The following is a 20,548-nucleotide window of genomic DNA, read 5'->3' as shown; positions in this document are numbered from 1 at the left end:
TTGTTAAGTTGACGTACGACGGGAATGATATTAATATTATTCGGATAAAGCGTAGTTACGAGTGGTAATATCTTTAAATCAGAGAAGTTATTTTCAGGAGGATTAATAAGGTGTTTCCTGTTCAATGCTAATGCTTTTTTTATATCATCTTCTATGATACCTATTGCTGGTTGGTTGGTACGCGATCAAATCTACTTAGAAGCCTTTCGTGCTTTACAGGATTTATTTTAGAGAGCCTGACAGCTCTCTAGAGTTTTCCCAGATAATGTATTATTTTGTAGGTTAAAGCCTCTATATTTACATCATACAAATAAAGTCATCAGATACACAGTACTCCATCTTCAGTTTTCCTTCGGTTACATAAAGATTGAGGGATTAGATTAGATTAAAAGCTCTCTTATATAATACATTTTGTTACCATTGTCGATTCGAGGTTCCTCTTTTCGTCACTTTTGACAAATTCAAACGAATGTAAACACACATGCCAACATAGTACAACTAAAATTGATGCAAGGCGAATTTAAAATGTCTGCATTGAAACTTCATCTATATTATACTTTCTTTCGGAGATTTATAATGGGTAAAGTTGACAACCTTATCGCACTAATTTTTTATGTTATCTTCTGGGGGTTTTTTTTATTCCTTTTGGAATGTAAAATCCCCATTTACTTTCTATTTTTTGTTGTGTATTGAAACCTGAAGCGCTAGTGGGCGCGTTTCCAAAAAGAAATTGCGGACTATTTTTATTCTTGTTGATGAACGTAGTTTGAACGTATAGGTATTTATGATTATCGAAAAATTATACAAAAAGTGGCGGTAGCAGAAACTTGGGACATTGTATAGTATGACAAAAAATATTTCTAAGAAAATACAGTAAACTCGTTTTGTACGAGCACGAATATTTTAACAAATCTTTACAAAATTGTATGGTTACAACGTCATCATTCTTGCTCAGATATAACATACACTGGCATTTTTCAATTTGAGTAATTCCTTCAGTTATGTGTGCAACTTGATTTCGTACTTTTCGTTTGTCAAATTGCAAAAATTTAGTTTTCTAAACAAAATCATTCTTAGCAGACATAATGCCCATATAAAACTTCAATTCTTTGCTGTCTATTCTTTGAGACTTGATAACATATTCCGTCAAACTAATTTAAACCCGTAAAATCATGCATTTAATTTTATTATTTTATTATTGTTTTATTATTCTTTTGAACAAACAGCGCACACTAGTTCTTTTCCAGAAACAAAAGGAGGGCACTTCAAGGATCCGCATGCAGCCTCAACGAGATAAAACAGTCTACCATCTTTATCTGAAGAACCACCGTGCAAGGTGTCTGGATGACTGTCAACACAAGTGTAGGATGTTCCAGCGGCATGATTATGGTGACCCGCCATAAGGTAGCCGTGGTACTCTAATGTCCATCCTTTGAAACAGGTTTTCCTTGCTAAGATAGAAATAGAGCTTCATATTATGTTTATTGCATGTTGAAAAAAAAAACAAATAACATACAAATCAGTAAAGAGACTATGATTTATTAAATAGGCAGCCATTTCCTTCAACAGAAATTTTTCAATTATTGGCAATTCTTTGATAACCCTGTTCTAGATTTTAAAAAAAAACTTGGGTTTCTTACAAAACATTATCAGTAAAACCAAACAAACAAAATATTAGGTTACAACTTTTCAGGAAATACGACTTGTGTCACGAATGTCTTATCAATATTGATATCAGCTTGAATCTTCCAAAGTCAACACTCAGTTAACGTATCAAAGTAATATGGCATTTTTATATGGATTGAGCACGGAACGTTTAGCGACTTGGATTTAAAGATAAAGATATGAGTTTTCAAATTTAGTTTCTAATCGATGTGCCAAAAGTTAGTTAACGTCGATGTCACCTAGCAAAAATTGACAAGATTTTACATATTTTTTTTATTTTAAGTAAGAGATAGAAAAGGATTTGTTAACTTCAGTAATTGTGACACTTTAAATTGTTTCTTTTATATTTTAATAAGTACTGTGGCATGGTATTTCATAATTAGACATTGAATATTGTAAATTTATTTACTAAGCTTCTTTAACGTTTCATCTTATTTGCATATTTCTTGGGCTTTTATGATAAGTTATACAAACCTGGAAACATCTGAACAACGGATTTTCGACGAACCAGACAAACGGCGCATGGAACATCGTGATTATGGACTGTTTTAATGTTGCCTTTAAAAGTTTGTGTTTCGTATTCTGCGCCATAAACGTAATTTTTGTCTCCATCATACCCATCAGTGTACATCCCCCATTCTGGATCTCTCGGTAAACAGAGAGGTTCCACTGCTGCTCCTTTGTGATTAAAATGAGATCCTCCAGTAAGCCCTACACAAACAATTAAAAAAAAAATTAAAACGACGGTTGTAAAAATTATATTACCTATTTGATTAATGCTATTTTAATAATAGTTCCTTTGTCTATACCAACCTTGTCAGTTCTAATTTATTTTTAATCATAACTCTACTGATTATTATTGAACTATCTTTTTGCTATTTTTTTTCTATTCTTCTCAGTCAATAGGTCCTTGTAATTACTATAAAGATCAATTTCTGTTCCTAAAATCTACCACACATAAAATTATATGCAATCGACAATAATTGAACTTGCCTGAAAAAACCAATTCGGCGTTGAGAGGACAAGTTTTCTTTCCCCATCTGGTGTAAACTACACTACTGTTACCGGAGTCTGTCAAAATACCAATAAATCTTAAGGGCTTTTTAGGTCATGATCAGAGTCTTGAAAACTTTATAATGAAAAGTTATTTCTTACGTACTTGTCTTTACTTCAGACTTTATGTTTTCTTTAAACTCATTTATGGATTTCTCGATGACGTCACTAAAACTTTTGAATTCCCGCCTCAAAGCTTCTACCTGGTACGCTCCTAGAGCAGACGACAATTGCCCTGTCATATAACCCTGTAACATGTCCTTACAACTTCCGGTATTCGTCTCAGCTAGTGTAGCAGCAACGAGCAATAACAGCATTAGGACATCCATCGTACTTGATAAGATTTAAAGCAAGTCCCAATGATAAAAAGGCATTTTCTAAACATATTAAGGACCGAACATCAGTACTTCTAATGCAATATGATGCAGTAGGAAAATACTTCTAAATTATTGCCATAATGCAAAAAAGCATTTTCAGTGAATGGAACTGTGAAATTTAGATATTCGTGCATTTGATCAACAAAAAGCAACAACAAAAAACTGTAACGATTATCATACCTTAGAACGTATCAGCAGGAGGGCTGTTTATCGGCTTTATTACAATAGGGAAAATCGCAACCCACATCAATTATTTATATGATTTGAAAACGTTAATGTAAACATTATACTGCAATACACACGACACATCATAATCAAATTGAAACGTGAAACTAAACATTATTGATAGGTCATACAAGTTGTGGGTATTCTCGTGATTTACTTCGCTTAACATTGTGCATTCTCAGCATTGACACAAACACTCTAATTATATTAATTAGATATAAAGTAGATAAAATACAATTACAATAAATTTCATCATAAATTTATAAAATAATAGTTTTTTATCAGTCAAGACAGTCGCTAATTACTAGGTGTATAATCAATATGTTAATATAGACCCCCCCCCCCCCCAAAAAAAATGCCATTTTATCTCTGTTTTAAATTAGACTATAATTAAAGAAGTTATCCTTGTCCTTCTAAAACATGAGATCAAATACATTAAAATAAAAATATAAAAAAAAGAACAAAATATTTTTAATATGCACGATATATGTCTCTATACATTTATTAAAATAACACGTTTTGATTTCAAGTTTTTCTCGTCGTCATTGATGATTCGATTTCTCTAAGATGAATATCAAGTATACGCACTTATTTAAAAACATTAACTGATTGATAATTTCCAACTTTACATGACGAAGCTGGTTCTGAATTACAGCAAAATTAATTGTTTTCATTGATGAAAACCAGTAAATAAGCGAGTTTTCTTTGATGATTCAGATATTTGTATTTTTTTAATCATTGTATTTTTATTATCTAATAGTAAAAAACACATTCTTTTGAAGAAAAGTAATGGTATCTCATGCTCAAATTATACGTAAACACTTCACTTTTTAAAATAAAACTAGTTTTTTTTTTTAATACGAAACTTTATCAAACATGTTTTACAAAAAATCTTCTATTAAGCTTTAAAATGAATTTCCTAAGTAAACGAATGTCATTATCTCGATCATATTTATAAAGTAACAGGCTGAAGAGTCAAATAATCTTAATACATGAAAAGTTCTTGTATTGAATATCGGGATAATTATAATCGAAAACCTCCATCAGTTGAGAAAATATATTTATGGTTATTCTTATCTTTAAATACAAATTTGTTAGGGATTAAAATCAAGTCGAAAAAATTATCATTGCTTAACAGATTATAATCATAAATAAGCTTATTCGATTTTTTTAAAAAAAAACAAACATTAATTTTGTCTCCGAACTGGGGAATACGCCTAATTATCAACAAGATATTGGGTTCCCGTTTGCTCATCAGCAGAGATTTGACAAATAGTTGCTGCTTGTCATAAATTCAAGCAAATGGTCACTAGCTACTTATAAAAACAAGTAAAAACGCACACAAAACCACCACGCCCACCTGACTTATTTTGATATGAAAATTTTATTGCAAGTGTCAATTTTCATACAAAACCTTGCTATCATAGTTGCTAATAACCACTTTCTCATCTATCACATTTATAATGAGATATTATAACTCAGGATTTCTTTTGTACAAAATACAAAAAACAGCTGTCAGATTAAATCCAGAATAGTTTCAATAAATCTTATTAAAAACTTTAAACTTAAAAAGATATAATTTAATGTTTTTTAAACCACTATATTCTCAAAGAAAGAAAAAAAACATCAATTGTGATAACTTATTATGCGTTCACTGGTTTATTTTTATTTTATTCTGGCAAATGTTAAATCAAATAAATTGAACATGATTGTATATATACCGTTCCCTGTTTTGAAGGGATTTTTTTTTACTTCTGTCGTCACATTTAGAACTTATTTGACAAATAAGTGGGAGCCAGGTAACTTAATTAAGAAACTGCGTGGAAAATGTTAATTACTATTCATGAAATGCCCTTATCTAATTAGGTCCTTTCAAATGATAGCTGTTTATTATCAGTTGTTTGTTCAATGGCAATGTTTTAAAGAAATCTTAATAAATTGACGTAGGCTTTTGACTTGTATAGCCATCCAGCGACGACTTGTGTGACGTATTCACATTGTAGACAAATATGCATGTTACGCAATAGTATAATTATTTATGCTAAGAACTTGAACTTGAGGGATTATGTATGTGTACCAAGGTTATTCCTCGCTGTCCATTTTAGTCTTATACGACAGTGTAATTCTAATTGCCTACATAAAGAATATTATATAGCTTTGCATATATTTCAGCTATTTCAGTTTAAAGTCGAAGTAGCTCTAACTTATCTAACCTTTTTATATATCAGGCTGTGTTCAAATAAATGAATGGGGTTGATCAGAACCACAAACAATGGCAATTTAAGAGAAAGAAACTGGAAGCATGCACAAAATTGTAGCATTTAAAGAGACAACTCTTTAGACATACCAAACAAAGCTACATTTTTGTAGTTGTGCAGATTAAAACACAGCAGCGATCGAAGTTTTAGTAGTAACTTAATTTTAAAAGCGATAATTAAAGCTTGAAAATGTTTACTTTGCAAAATCTTTATTATCCTTTACTGGGTCTTTGCTTACATTTTTGGATTTATATTTGCGCATTTGCCAACAACAGTTAAATAATTTTATGTGTACAGCTATGCGCCTGTCGTATCTTATATTCATCGCGAATTGAGTACCTCGCACCGCACTAACACCGTATAAATTTATTTACAAGTCAGAGAGATGATATTTATAAATATGTTATCTGCAGGTTTAATTCCTAATATTCCTTTGCAGCAGTGGAACGATAAAAAAATTACCCAATCGCATACATCCTCCAGCTCTTAAGAATAGTCGAAACATTTAAGAGTAAATGACAATACAATTAGGATTCTCTTATTATCCACTGTCTAAACGTTTTCGAAAAAAAAAATATGTTCAGGCAATTTGATTTGTTCATAAAGGCTGTTTCCCCATATATATTGTGTTAAAGATTTTAAAATACAATTTTCTGTTAAATCAGTTTACGCCAATATTTCACATTTGTCTAACCAAAATGACATTTTTCAAAAGATAAATGTAACTGTTCGATTTCAGGTGAATTGTGCCAACCTAGATCCAAGGATACATATCAACAGCTTTGTTTTGGGTCACTACGTTAAATTTAAACTGGATTCCACGATTTAAATCAAATAATGCTGTCCAAACCTGATCCACTAGCCTCTTTTGCCGTTGTAATTTAAACAGATTCCGAAATAGTTGCAAAATTAGGTCGACATTTCTAATAATTTCAATTCTTTGTTGAATTTCCATGAGAAGTTGATGAATCCCAATTTTCTGAATACCATGATCGTATTTTGCTTTAGCCGTTAAAAAGCTTCATTAAAACAAACATTATGTAGAAATAAGAGATGTGTTTTCTAGTCAGGATTTTGAAGAACATAATTTTTCAATTTAATTTTATATTGTCCGTTACTTAAACTCATTTTCATGTATATGCAAAATGAGAGGTCATTCATCACTGCTTATAATGTGTACATGTACATGTAAATAAACAAAAAAAGGCTCATTAGTAAACAGGAGAAAAAATTAGACACACTTTAAAACGTGAGCACCTGGATATTAATAAGTTACGTCAGAGTTCACAGTCAGAGTATATAATGGACGAGCGCGCACTCACTCCGTAATTCGTGCCCAATTTATAGGTGAGCGAAAGTCTAAGATTATGTGATTCATATTTCATTATATGGAAAAGCTTACATTCTATGTTTATTTTCTTTGCTTGGATTGTTCAACATTTCCTTGATTTGGAATCTTTACCTTTGTTTTTTATTGTTTTACAGTTGTAAAGATGGGAGGCACGAGGATAATACTGGCTGGAAGTTTTCTCGTTAGCTTTTTCGGTAAGAATTACATGTCCATTTCTATCTGAACATATTTTATCTTATAATTAGGGAAAATGTGTTTCAATCAAACATTTGTTGCTATCAAAAATGTGTTCCAACGGTGCTGATATTATTTTCGTAATGAATGCCGCCTTTCTTTAAATGGCTTTATCAAACTTAAACTGCTAGTATAGCTTTTAAGCTATTTGAATATTTCCTCAAAATAGATATCCTGCATAAGTAAAATATATCATAAAACAGGTATTTGACAACTTTAATTCATTTATTTTTTAAACATCTATATTACTGGTATCATAATCATAATATCTGTAAAACGTGTTGACGGCAATTGGTATTAACACATTTATATATTTATCAAAACCATTTTTCCTTGTCATCGATGATAGATTTCAACCACTCTCCCTCCCTCAAAATTTGACATTTGTCTCAAGTGCTCCGTCGCCTAGATTAGTTTTGCGTCTGTCAAAGTCACGAAGCAGTGTAAAAAGGAACTTCATTATCATAAACGTAATCTGCATTTAAATGACATTATTCCCAGCAGTGAAATGACAACACGATTTATTAATTCAGATGTCAGTCTACGAAACTGTATATTGTCTGAGCACTAACTTTCATAATAAACAAATATTACAAGAAACAATTAAACGGGTTTTCATTTCATTATTTGTTTGTTTAAACATGTTTCAATTTACAATACATATTTCTAAATTACTGAACAAATTAATTAATAATTTTTATGAGTTTTCATAATTTATGCATTTATCGATGGAACGTATGTTATTCAATCAGCTTTTTCCAATTTTCAAATGTTTTAATTCAATAAAAAAAATCCACGAAATCGTGCAGCAATTCCTTTGATTATTCAAAATATACTGTTCTGTTAGCCCACATTTTTAATGCAGACAATGTTGCCTCGCTTAAGCATTCACATGTTTGTGGAACATCTATATAATTTTCCCAATTTTCAGTTGTTTTTGTCAGTGGAACATGCATCTATATAATTTTCCAATTCTTCCTTTGTTTTCAGTGACCACACTATGTCTTACTACTCCCCCTTCTACCCACAATCAGAGACGGAATGTTCTGACTAACTTCTACGTCAAACAGCCCAAGAACAAGATGCCGTTTGATATGTCCGGAAAAACCATTTCTCAGCTCACACAGGCACATTTCGAACCTTATATCAAAGAGGCAACAAAGACAAAAGATAAAAACGCTGCTTATGACCCAGTCAATCAAAGTCAGCACCCAAATCAGATCTACGAGCCCGAGGTCGTTGGAGCTGCTAACATCCTTTATCAACCTGAGGTGAAGCAGCAGTATCAGCCTGAGCCACCAAACAATCAATATCCGGAACCACCAAACAACCAATATCCAGAACCACCAAATAACCAATATCCGGAACCACCAAACAATCAATATCCGGAACCCCCAAACAACCAATATCCGGAACCCCCAAACAACCAATATCCGGAACCACCAAACAACCAATATCCGGAACCGCCAAACAACCAATATCCGGAACCACCAAACAACCAATATCCGGAACCACCAAACAACCAATATCCGGAACCACCAAACAACCAATATCCGGAATCACCTAACAACCAATATCCGGAACCACCCAACAACCAATATCCAGAACCACCAAACAACCAATATCCGGAACCACCAAATAATCAATATCCGGAACCACCCAACAACCAATATCCGGAACCACCTAACAACCAATATCCGGAACCACCCAACAACCAATATCCGGAACCACCAAACAACCAATATCCAGAACCACCAAACAACCAATATCCGGAACCACCAAATAATCAATATCCGGAACCACCCAACAACCAATATCCGGAGCCACCCAACAACCAATATCCAGAACCACCAAACAACCAATATCCGGAACCACCAAACAACCAATATCCGGAACCACCTAACAACCAATATCCGGAACCACCCAACAACCAATATCCAGAACCACCAAACAACCAATATCCGGAACCACCAAATAACCAATATCTGGAACCACCAAACAATCAATATCCAAACATCGAACCCTCTGTCTCTGAGCCACATACTAATCCATCTCAAGTTCTTCATTCTGAACCACCTGCATCAGCATTCCAGGTCAAATTACAGGTCACGCCTTCCAAAACAGGAAACAATAAACCCAATGAACCATTCAACCCATTCAGCAACTCTGCTTCTCAACCCGCACATAATTTCCAGAATGTACCTTCCGGGCCTGCTCACGAGGCTTCTTATCCGGAACCACCTAATAACCAGAATCCATATCCGGAGCCACCAGTACCTGTGCCGGAATACCCTGGAGCTGTACCTGAAGTGGAACCACCTGTAGAACCGGTCCCAGTTCCCGCTATGTCAAAGGGGGCGCCGAAAACTGTTGTAAGTCTGTCAAGCTCGGGTTTAAGTTCAAATAACATGGCTAAGAGTGTCGCAGGTGCCGGAGCAGCGACAGTTTTGGAACCTGTCTCAGAGCCTGTTCCAGTACCAGTCAGGCCTAACACCACCCCGAAGCCTTTAACCCGTGCCGAGAAGAAACGACTGAGGCGACTGCAGAAAAAGAAGGAAAGGGAAGCTAAGAAAAAGGCGAGAGAGGCCGCTAAAAAGGCCAAGAAACTCAAAGAACAGCAAAAGCGACTTGCAAGGCAAAAGGCGAAAAATAGTCGTAGAAAGGCACCAAGAACAAAAACAACAAGAACATCCAAAACGCCCAGAAGAAGGACAAGGAAAAGAAACCCGGGCAAGAAGGTATAGGTGAAGGACAACCACAAACTGTTAACAAACAATGTTCACTTGGTAATTTTCTAAAGTTATGTACCTGATTTACGAGTGTCCACTTACATGTAAAGACTTTAAGAAGGAAAAAGGAAATCCTGAAGTTAGAGGAGTATTAAAGGTCGTCGAGAGAATGAAATACAGTCATGGTTTTTTTTATTTATAAACTATTGAATTTATCATTGAAAATATAACAAATATATCATATAACTACGATAACAATATTCAGATTAACCCAAACAAGTCAAAATCGTAATGATATCTATCTTTAAAATTAATAATCGTAACAACTGTTTTGCATTAATACTCCAGAGTAATCTTCCATTGTAAATTCTCTATGTTAGAGTTATCTTCCCTTTTCAAAAAGCTGTTTATGTATAGCTGTACTAACAAATAAATTGTGATCTCCAACGGGAGGAGAAAAGAAACGCCCGGCCAATGGTAATCGCTTCAGTGGAAATGAAGTTCACAACACGTTTAATGTGTTAGCTCGTGCTGCGTTGTTATAAATCATTGTACTCATGTGTTGAATAAATTATTTATCATTTAGAATAATTGACTTGTCATTTTCATCACGACAATTTCTTTTTATTTTAATGTATAAGTCGACAGATTAACCTTACATCAACAAATAGTTTGTGTTTGAATGGAACCATAGGACGTATATTAGCTCGAATTCCTCATTTAAGAATCAGTGGTTTACAGAAAATTTTAAAAGAAAAACACAAACATCAATTAAAGTTTGTGGTTGCTTGATGAGGAAACGTAAATTTGATTTGCGCTTTAATCATGTGTCTTTGGTCTACAAAAAGTCAAATAGAAATGAAAATTTACATAAATTTAAAAAAAATTGACCATGCAGCGTATAGAGATTTTGTTTTCTTTTTGTTTTGGTTGATAATACGATCTAAATCATTAATACAATAGAATACACGGCATCGTTATTATGGAATTTGGAATCTGAACACGGAGAAAATTGACAGAGAAAAATAATTCATGTTTGTGAAAAGGTAGAAAAATAAATGAAAAAAATCGTATTTTAAATGTAATACAGGTTTGAAATTTATTAGTATAATACACTTGTTGACGTAAATTCCTTATTAATAAAAGAAAATGTAAAAATTAATGCAAATGTTTTTTAACGTGACTTGCTGGTCTATAACTAACGATTAAACAAAAGAGCTAAGATGTAAAAGTTTTAAACTTTGAACGAAATAATAACGATTTGTATAGTTTATTAGTAAATGTCAGTTTATTTTGAAAATAAAATATGAGACAATGTAGAGATGTTAAATGTTGAAATGCATTTATCTAATCAGGCCATTTACTTATTCACAATATATCAGAATCTATGGTTTTACCTACCTTCCTTTCAAAAGAAAAAGGTAAATTTGTTTAAAATTTAAAATCCTTTCCAACACATTTTTTTTCATTAGTTTCGTTTTGCAATCTATTCGTAAATCATTTATACTTAGTCTAGTCTATGTTTGTTTTGGTTCAGTTCTTTTTTATATCTCATTATTTTATTTTATTTCGATATATACATACAAAGACCATCTTTACAGCATGACATCTCCGACAGTGCGTCTGTACTCCTAAAACATTTGAAAAAAAGAATATATTAAGATTACATATTTGTGTCAATAAACCTATTGTTACAATTTGCTTTTTTAACACAATTAACAAATTTTTTTATTTAAAAATTGTTTAAATGGCGATCAGACAGCATTAAAAAATTATTTTGCAATTATTTTGCAGTATTTTTTTTTACTATATTTAATGCAACAACATTAAGGTGTCCTCTAAAAAATATCATTTATCTGCCATTCAAAGACAAATATTTTTAAATGAATTATTTTCTTTTGTCTGGCATTATGATTATATTTTTGCTGACAATAATTTATTTTGGATTCTGATATAATTAAATTGATGGAATTTATTTGAAAATTTTATGAAATATTTTAGGAATATTAATAAATTTTACAATTTAATAATAACATTGGCCTTTATACAAAGTGAAATAATAATATTATTAAAATATTGCTAAATCAACTCAAACCTTAACGTTGTTTTATTAAAATAAATAAAAATGCATTATAGCTACTGTCTTGGATTACAACGAAGATACTACAATAGGAATCGCCCCCACCTCAGGAAAAATGATTTGGGTTATGGGGGAACAAATCAAAATGAAAATGTTTCTTTAAAATATCTGAAGATTATAAATGATTCAAACATCTTTACTTTCATAATGATTATTATCTTATTGATATTTATTTCATTCATGATAGCTGTCATGTGATCAACAACGTCAAATCATGCTTCCCCTTAATAAATACCATTTCAGTAAATTCCTAAGAATTCCTTTGAATATGACTGGCTTATTCATAACCGTAATGATAAGTTCAAATTCCTGTCAAATCACTAATGGCGGATTTCAAAATAAGGTTTAACTAAAAATAAAGTGGTATTTGAAGACAGGTGCTGGTTATAACCAGCCTCGACTAGAAATGATTGGATAAATGCACGTGATATCAATTCATAATGGAAATTTCGAATAGGTGTTCACATTGACCAATATGTATAGAAATAGATTTTTGTTTAATGTGAAAACGGAAATAATGTCGTGATGAAAATGTTGAAAAGAAACCGTGCGTTTTAAGAGAAGTCCTAAGCACATTGTATGTACTTATTTATACATACAATAGTGGTCTACGTTGGCTTGCAGCATAGCAGTCATGTGACAAATATGGTAGATCACAAGACCGCTTTCAGGGACATATATTTAAAATATCATTCAAACGCGTAGAGAATATAAATTTAAACAATACGACCTGCTTTTTAGATAACCATTCCTACAAATGTTATACTTCTATAAATGTCCGTGCTTGATTTGAAATAGAGATATTCTTTACAATATCATATTTAATATGTGTGGGGTTGCAATTTATATTAAATACGAAACTAAATTGATACATTTTTATTCGTTTTTTGTGGGAGGGGGGGGGGGGGTTGATTGATTCTATTGCAACATGTATAAGAAGGACTCTAGAGTTCCTCAAACTCTACATCAAACTGTAATTGACAACCATGGGTCGGAGAATGTATTATAGATTTATTTTACCTGCGATGTCCAAAGCTCGTATAACTTTTTATCACCTGTAATATTTTATTAATCTAAATAATCTGAAATTGGCACGGACGGGAAATGTTAATTTTATTTCTGCAGATCTATAGATCAAACTGTCATCAGGTTGGTATAGAATCTGCTGTAATTTACATCAACACTGTGAAAACAAAATACATTATATTTTCACCCATTCGACAGGTATTTGTAAAAAACTTCCTTTAATGTGGAATATAATTAAAATAAAAGCGATAATCAAACATTCTAAATTCACAGGCAGATCTCTTAACCAATGCATTTCTCAAAATATGACAGAGCCGGAGAAATATAACGGCGATTTCTGACCGCGGAGTTCAACCAATATTCTGCGTTGCTTAAGGTATTCCATCCATCACTATCATACTTCATGTCTAGTAGATTGCAAGTTTATAAACAAAAATCTTCGAATAATTTTATAGGGTTTATTCAATTATAAAGATTCACCTTTGGAATTTTTTCAAAAATGGTGAATTGTAACAATTTATTGCATCTTAAAGTTAACATTGAAGTGTATCGGAAAACTACACTTTTTAAAAAGTATCTTTTTGATACAATTTATTTTTTAACAAATCTTTTGGTAAAAAGTTGCAAAAGCTTTCTCTTCTTTTCAAAATGCTACAAAATTCACAACTTGCCGTACATATTCTGAGAAGATGATTTTTCCCCTTATTTTTAAGCAAGGCATGCAACTCTTCAAAAAAGTTTCAAGTCCAAAAATTTCATTTATACGACAACATTCATATTCCCAACTTTGGTTTATATCAGCCTCTTTGTAATTTGAAAAGACATATTTAATGTAGTTTAGATTAATCATAATTGATAAATTCCTTTCAGTTATGTATGGACTACCTTAAGCATTACATTTTTAAACGAATCATTTGCATTGACAGAAATTGTAATTATTATAATTATATATCAGCAATGCGTGTCATCCTCTGCAGACATTTACGGTAGGTGTTAATTACAGTGCTTAATGATAATAATCTTATCTTGATTGATCCGGTTCTCTCGAGGAAGACCTGCAGTCTGAGGGAGAGAATTAACATAACAGACTGCGAAAATTGTATAATATTTCTCGTAATATATGCTAACTACTCATTAGCATTTTAGTTCAAAATACTTACATAATTAGTAGCATCAAGATAGGTCTAAGTGTGTTTGCATTTCCTAAAAAATGCTCATTTTACAAAAGAACGAAATGCTAACAAACGCAGGAAAGTTGAAGATATTTGTATAATATAAATGTACTATAACCCTTCCCGATGAAAAAAAAATAAAATAATAAAAAAAGTCCAAGGAACAACATAATGAAAGACAATTTTTTTCATCTGTTCAGAATGCTTTTATATCATAACAGTGAAGAAGAGGAGAAGAAGAATATCAATTTCAATTGATAACTCTATTAATCCAGGAATTATTGTCTTGATAAACAAAATGCTTTTGTTTTATAATAGTCCTCTTGGTCAATTTATCCCTTTAAAACTCAAAAACCATTTACTAAAAAATAGAACAAAAGAAGACTACAGTAGACTAAAAAAAAATGTATTCTGTTCAACATAAGAACAAAAAAAAAGTTCTCAGTGTCTCTTGGCATCGAAAGGTTCTTGCCTACATTCCATCAAGATTTCCTCTAAGTAAATTCTCAATTCATAAAATACACTTATAGCACATTGTAATTACAAAACATATTTGACAAATTTCATGAATACATGTATATTCAAAATTCGTTGTAAATGAAAAATCTGAAACAGTCTTTACTTTATACAAAAACCAAGAAGAAAATCGTAATAAATCTTGATAAATTCAATGAAGGCATATCATTGACAAAATAAGCTGCAAAAAATGTCAGTCCTTCAAAAATAAAGAATTGTTCTCTGTTAACTCAACAATTCAAAGTCACCTGTGACCTCTGAACTTGACTGATCTACATGTAATGTGTAGAGCGCCCTCTACTGTCAACTTTTCTTGTAGCTGTGTTGTTTGATATGTGTTTTTAAGGCTGGCATAGTTGTCATTTCTTTTCTACACACATGACACCTGTAAAAGAAAATTAAATCCAATGCAATATTTCCATCTTTTTGACAGATATCATATATATAATAAGTATTTTCCCCCAAATGAAGTTTCGTACATACATTTCCAGTACATATATTTTGAAAAAAGTGCACATGTTCGAATACAAAATATTTTGAAGTTTCAAGAGAGAAATATTTTGCTCCTTCCAGGGTAGAGGTATTAAAAAGCCTATTCTTGTTAACTTTCCTAACCCCTTAATCTCGAACCCCCCCCCTTTTGCCCTGAAACTGAACTTTACAAGCCTGATCCCAGACTGCTGTATTCAGTGTTTTTTCGCCTTGTGTGGGTTTTTTTCTTCACCTTTATACACTTGGTTTAGCTCAGACACTGTTAAAAATGTTCCGGTATACTCTTTCTAACTGACACAGCTATTTAAAAATTGTTTTGAATTTGCCCAGTCTTAAAGAGCTAAATGGGCAAAAATAAAACAGTGGTGAATATTTTCCTGTATACAATATATAAAAGGAGAATCAAATTACTACATTATACATGAACTATATATAAACGGAGAATCAAATTACTATACTATACAGCAGGTGTACTTTTCATTTTCCCTGTAGTAACATACATATACTGCCATTAATTCCCCCTGTGTTGATAATTTTAAATTTCTTAATCTGGAATTAGTTGACAAGAAACTATTTTTTGGAACCCATCTTTGACCTCACTTCTTTGGGTATGGTATGCTGTGATACTGATGCAGGATTAGAAATTATTAATCATAAATGCCTTCTGAAGATAGGGAGCTTACCTCAATACAACATGAATGTACATAAAATGTATATATACATTGTTCCTATCTTATCAATTGAATCTGCTTAAAGCCTAAGGTTCCCCGAGAGCTTAATCTCAAATGACAAAATTCTTAAAAGAACCCAGAGCATTACTTTAGTTGAACATCTGCTACTTGCTTTTTCCACAAAGGAACCTCTTGATAGGGAATAAAATTCATGAAGATATATACATTTCATTGCTGGTGGAGGAATACATTATAATTTCCTTGCAGTTATACCTCAGATTTTTCTTTAGCAGTTCCTGTGAATGAGATACATCTTTGATGACTTTACTATTTTTCTCAAGCTCTTTGATAATATCTGTAAAGAATAAATATCAATATTCATTAAAAAGTTCTCAATGTTCATGTAATTTCAACAAAGAAACTCAAAACAATGCCTCTTCTTTTAAACCCACTAAAAAAACTATAGATGTGTCATCTTCACAAGTATGATAAAGGGAGATAATCAGCAGAATGCTAACCCTCCGAGTCCACAAAGTACTCTGTAGTGAATGAGTTCCAGTGTTTCTTATTCTTCAGACATGGACTATCGAAATCCTGACTGATCACATGTAAGTGTAGATGGCTGAAAGTGGAATTTATTTGGAAATAAACAAAACAGCATACAGTCTTGTATTCAGTGATTCAATGTATTTGTATGCATAAATTTTGGCTGTTGTTAGGTTGCAGTAACAACTTGATATTCTTTTTCAAAACCAATGAGTTGTAACAAGTTAAGAATATATATGTTCTTTGATAGCAAAATTTTCTGTTGATGATGATTTTCTTTTATTATTAAAGTAAAGTCCATTAAGGCCAAACAAAAAAATATGTTTGTTTACTGTTACATTCTGAAAAAAAATAGGGTCGGTAGGTAGGATTTTTTTTAAATTTTTTTTTTTTTTTTTTACACAACTTCAGAAACGTCACATATATGAAATTATTGAGACAATTCGAATATATCCCTTTCTAAGTGAAAAATTTTTACGAAAATTGGCATAAACATTGAAGAATACCAAACAAATAATTAAACAAAGTAATATTGAAAGTTAATTAAATATCTTGTTTACGACGGTAGATAAACAAGTCAGTGGTCGGGGTACCTGGCGCAGGCATAATCTCGGAGATTAAAAAACTTGAACATCCCATTTCAAAGTGTCCGTAGAATTACAGTTAATGATAAAAGAAATCAAATTAAATATGTTCATTTTGCTATATTTTGTGACAAATTTTTGATAACATTTCACTAATTTTTGAGGTGAAATACGGATATGGTACAAACATATTTACCAAGCAATAGAAATATGACAACTACATTACATTGAATTTTGACCTCAAGACTGCACAGCGAATATACATCAAACTTGTGGAAATCTCAGAAGAAGACCTTTAAGGCCACACAATTCCTTAAACCAAAATTATACAATAACCAGGGATACAGAACTTCAGTTCATCATAGTTTTTTCACTGATTGTTTAACTAGAATTAGGACAAATAGACTAAATATCAAGTACTGTACACACTAACTGTTGTCAACAGTTCTAAAATAAAAACAAAATGACTGCAGGAGACATTCACAGTAATTTGATTTAAGGGTAAACAGAACTCAAAATAAAAATCAAGAATGAGAGAAAATGTAAATGATGACTTCTTGAAATCAAAACAAAAGATGAAAATTAATTCTTATTTCCGGTCGTTTGTAAGGTGTTTAAACACAGGAGCAATGAGAAGCATTAAAATGACGTTGCGAAAAGTTTGCGGTTACGCTAGGTCACTGGACGCAGGCACGTTGATCCACTTACCAATAATGATCTATTCATGCCATGGAAAAGAAACTTAGGATGTCTGGTGTTTAATATCGGTTGGATAGCGAAATAAAGAAAATCTAGAAAACTCGTTGCCATCCTGTCGCTACGCTCACGAAGCTCACTGGTAGGATTTTGCCTATTACTCATTTATTTTCAAGAAATTGATAAAATCGCCGACTCCTGTGGTCAAAACTATCCTGCCTCCATGTTGTTTGCCTCGTACTTCAAAATCGGGAACCTTTTCATTTCCCCCATGTTATCGATCGAACACCTGGATAAATGTCATGTTATTCGGCAATGCCGATATCAACTGCATTTGCTTTATGTGTGCGCATTCTTCAAACATGTGGACGTAGATATTGACACCATGTTTTTTTTCACTTTCGATTTCAAACGCTTGACCGATTAAGATGAATATAAAAGTTAAACTTACCCACGTGTGACTTCCCGATTTCTAACGATGGATAAAAACAATTAGAGTCGGCGATTAAATATAGGGTCGGTCGGGTAACCGTAAACTAACATATTTTTTTGTTAAGCCTAATACTATACATTAATCTTACAAATTGAACTTATTTGAATGTAAGTTTATCTAATGAAAAATATACTCATATACAGCTTTTTGCATCTGAGGTAAACTTAATGCACAGTTTATTTTTTTTCATTTAAAATTAAACTGATAGTAAAGAACTTGTATTACACATAATGTACCTCATGCTTGGCACAGCGTGGTAACCCAGCCGAAACTGTAAATCTGGATCAGACCTAGAACCATATAGCATCAATTTTATCTAAAGAATCGTATGATACCATGTATACCAGTCTAGACGGACTCCCAAAACGGAGTCAACGGAAGTGAATTTCTGCATGCATTTTGGACCCCGTTTTGGGAGTCTACGCATGCGCACTGGTACAAAATATGGCGATTTTTCGATGAAAACATGGTGTCAACAAGAAATGGTCTTGCAAAGTGCTGCATGTGTTGGCAGACTTCTAACATGTTTTAAAAGACCCAGGATAAAATTTACTATCGATCGTATTGCACGAAATAGGGGTTTATTTGCACTTAAGAAAGTTATTTTTCTTCGAAGTTGGAAGTTTGGACGATGCTTAAAAAGTGATATTTTTGTGTTTTTCATGGAATTTAATCATTAATAAAAGGTAAATTGCATTAAATTTTACTTCTTTCGTACTGTGTTAAAATTTAAAATCACCAAACATACATATTGATAAGTGCGTAAACGAAATAAGCTTCGATTACTAACAAAAACTGGTTGCTCTAGCGATGATTAAAAAACGTCTTTTTGGTATTTAAAAAATAGGATTGGTTGTTTGAAAGCCCAGAAAATGAAACAAATTGTCATTCTAGATTCAATAACTCTTTAAATTGAACTGATAATTATCATCAAAAACAATTATAATCGCTCGCAGCATTTGCGATGTTAGGAAACCATGTTAAATACATAATTATTCAAGATAATTAAATAATTTAGCATGAAAAAGATTAAAATGAGACCATACTGTTAACAAACAATGATAAATAAACATATCCAAGCGTTAAATTTATTTCAAAACAGTTATAGTTGTGCGTGATCGAAGTTATTGGTGAGTTTTTCATTTTTAAAATTAATCTTACGTAATACAAGTAAACGGTTATGAACATATGACATTAATATGACACATAAACGTTCAGAAATGTTTTTGAAAGTTTAGAATTAATTTTTGTTGTGGTTTTGGCCAGTTTTAGCGATTTATTTAGAACTAAGGGGTATAACTCGCACGCTGTTTACATTAGAAACGCCATTTTACAGCAATACATGATGGAGCCAAAGACTCCGTTTTGGGAGTTAACTCCGTTTTGGGAGTCCCGTCAAGACTGTATACTTCCAAGTGAAGTTGTTTTTGTTAATTGTTAGTAATGTGACAAAGATATGTATAGTATCAATCAATGATAAAAATCACCAGGGACAATTACTTATAATTGAAAATGATCTATTGTTATACATGTACATTATCACCTCATTTTTGTTTTATATAAAGTAAACATTCAATGTACATAACATTACATATAATCTTATAATATTCTAATGTTAAAAATGTTTAAAATTCATATAACATATTAAATTTACTTTTCTGCTGTTTCTTTCCCTTTTTCGTGCATATGCTTCAAAAGTTCAATGTTCTCTTTTTTCAAACTTTTCAAATTAGGAATGTTGTCTTTGGGCATCACCAGAAAATGAAATTTTGCCTAAAAATAAAAAAAACCTATATCATTACATCATATCTGCAATCTGACCTGCAATCTCTATATTTTAACCCGCTCCCTGGGGGGGTGTAGAACTTATTTTAGAAAATTATTGAGGTAAGTTTAATAGGTAGTTCATTTTGTTTTCGTTCATGCAGAAGGCCTAAAGTAGCCAGTGATTGTGTGAATATGTAAACATTGTAAACATGCATGAAACACAATGTGAGTAAAATACTGTACCATCAGAACCCACCTTTGGGTATTTGTCTTTTATGATGATGACTTTGTCATCTTTGTAAACTTGTAAATCGGGGTCGTGCATTGCAGATAAAAGACCGGTCTTCCAGAATGGTGCTGGTTTCTTAGCTGACACTTTGTCATCCTCAGACTTTCCCTCTGACTTTCTCTTCGATGCCATAACTTGTGAATATTTCAGGTAGGAAACCGACAGCGCTACAGTAAATCCAAAACCAATAGACCGCATCAACGGATTCTTTCCCGGATTGGCCGACAAGATGCGCTGTGTCGACTTCATTTGTCAATTATATAG

The 20,548-nt window shown here is 32.2% G+C and overlaps 3 protein-coding genes across 4 annotated transcripts; 1 reads left to right on the top strand and 2 right to left on the bottom strand.

Annotated features, from left to right (window-relative positions):
• Positions 1 to 1,177: 1,177 nt before the first annotated feature.
• On the bottom strand, positions 1,178 to 3,316 carry LOC128180488 (uncharacterized). Of its 2 annotated transcripts, XM_052848609.1 has the most exons (5): positions 3,276 to 3,316; positions 2,825 to 3,051; positions 2,659 to 2,736; positions 2,140 to 2,376; positions 1,178 to 1,451 (listed from the first exon to the last, which is right to left on the bottom strand). In XM_052848609.1, the coding sequence occupies exons 2-5, from the start codon at positions 3,045 to 3,047 to the stop codon at positions 1,207 to 1,209; spliced, it is 783 nt and encodes a 260-aa protein (XP_052704569.1). In that variant the 5' UTR covers positions 3,048 to 3,051; positions 3,276 to 3,316; the 3' UTR covers positions 1,178 to 1,206. The 2 variants fall into 2 exon arrangements, with proteins under 2 accessions (XP_052704569.1, XP_052704570.1); XM_052848610.1 differs by lacking the exon at positions 2,659 to 2,736.
• Positions 3,317 to 6,902: 3,586 nt separating this feature from the next.
• On the top strand, positions 6,903 to 10,483 carry LOC128182567 (uncharacterized). Its single transcript, XM_052851282.1, has 3 exons — positions 6,903 to 6,925; positions 7,064 to 7,123; positions 8,154 to 10,483. The coding sequence occupies exons 2-3, from the start codon at positions 7,072 to 7,074 to the stop codon at positions 9,905 to 9,907; spliced, it is 1,806 nt and encodes a 601-aa protein (XP_052707242.1). The 5' UTR covers positions 6,903 to 6,925; positions 7,064 to 7,071; the 3' UTR covers positions 9,908 to 10,483.
• Positions 10,484 to 14,432: 3,949 nt separating this feature from the next.
• Positions 14,433 to 20,548, bottom strand: LOC128181071 (aprataxin-like). The gene is made up of 6 exons (XM_052849322.1): positions 20,252 to 20,548; positions 19,883 to 20,001; positions 18,465 to 18,518; positions 16,428 to 16,531; positions 16,183 to 16,264; positions 14,433 to 15,131 (listed from the first exon to the last, which is right to left on the bottom strand). The coding sequence occupies exons 1-6, from the start codon at positions 20,531 to 20,533 to the stop codon at positions 15,050 to 15,052; spliced, it is 723 nt and encodes a 240-aa protein (XP_052705282.1). The 5' UTR covers positions 20,534 to 20,548; the 3' UTR covers positions 14,433 to 15,049.

This window comes from Crassostrea angulata, chromosome 4 (genome assembly GCF_025612915.1).
Source record: "Crassostrea angulata isolate pt1a10 chromosome 4, ASM2561291v2, whole genome shotgun sequence".
NCBI lineage: Eukaryota > Metazoa > Mollusca > Bivalvia > Ostreida > Ostreidae > Magallana > Magallana angulata.
This window is presented reverse-complemented; position numbering and strand designations above follow the sequence as displayed.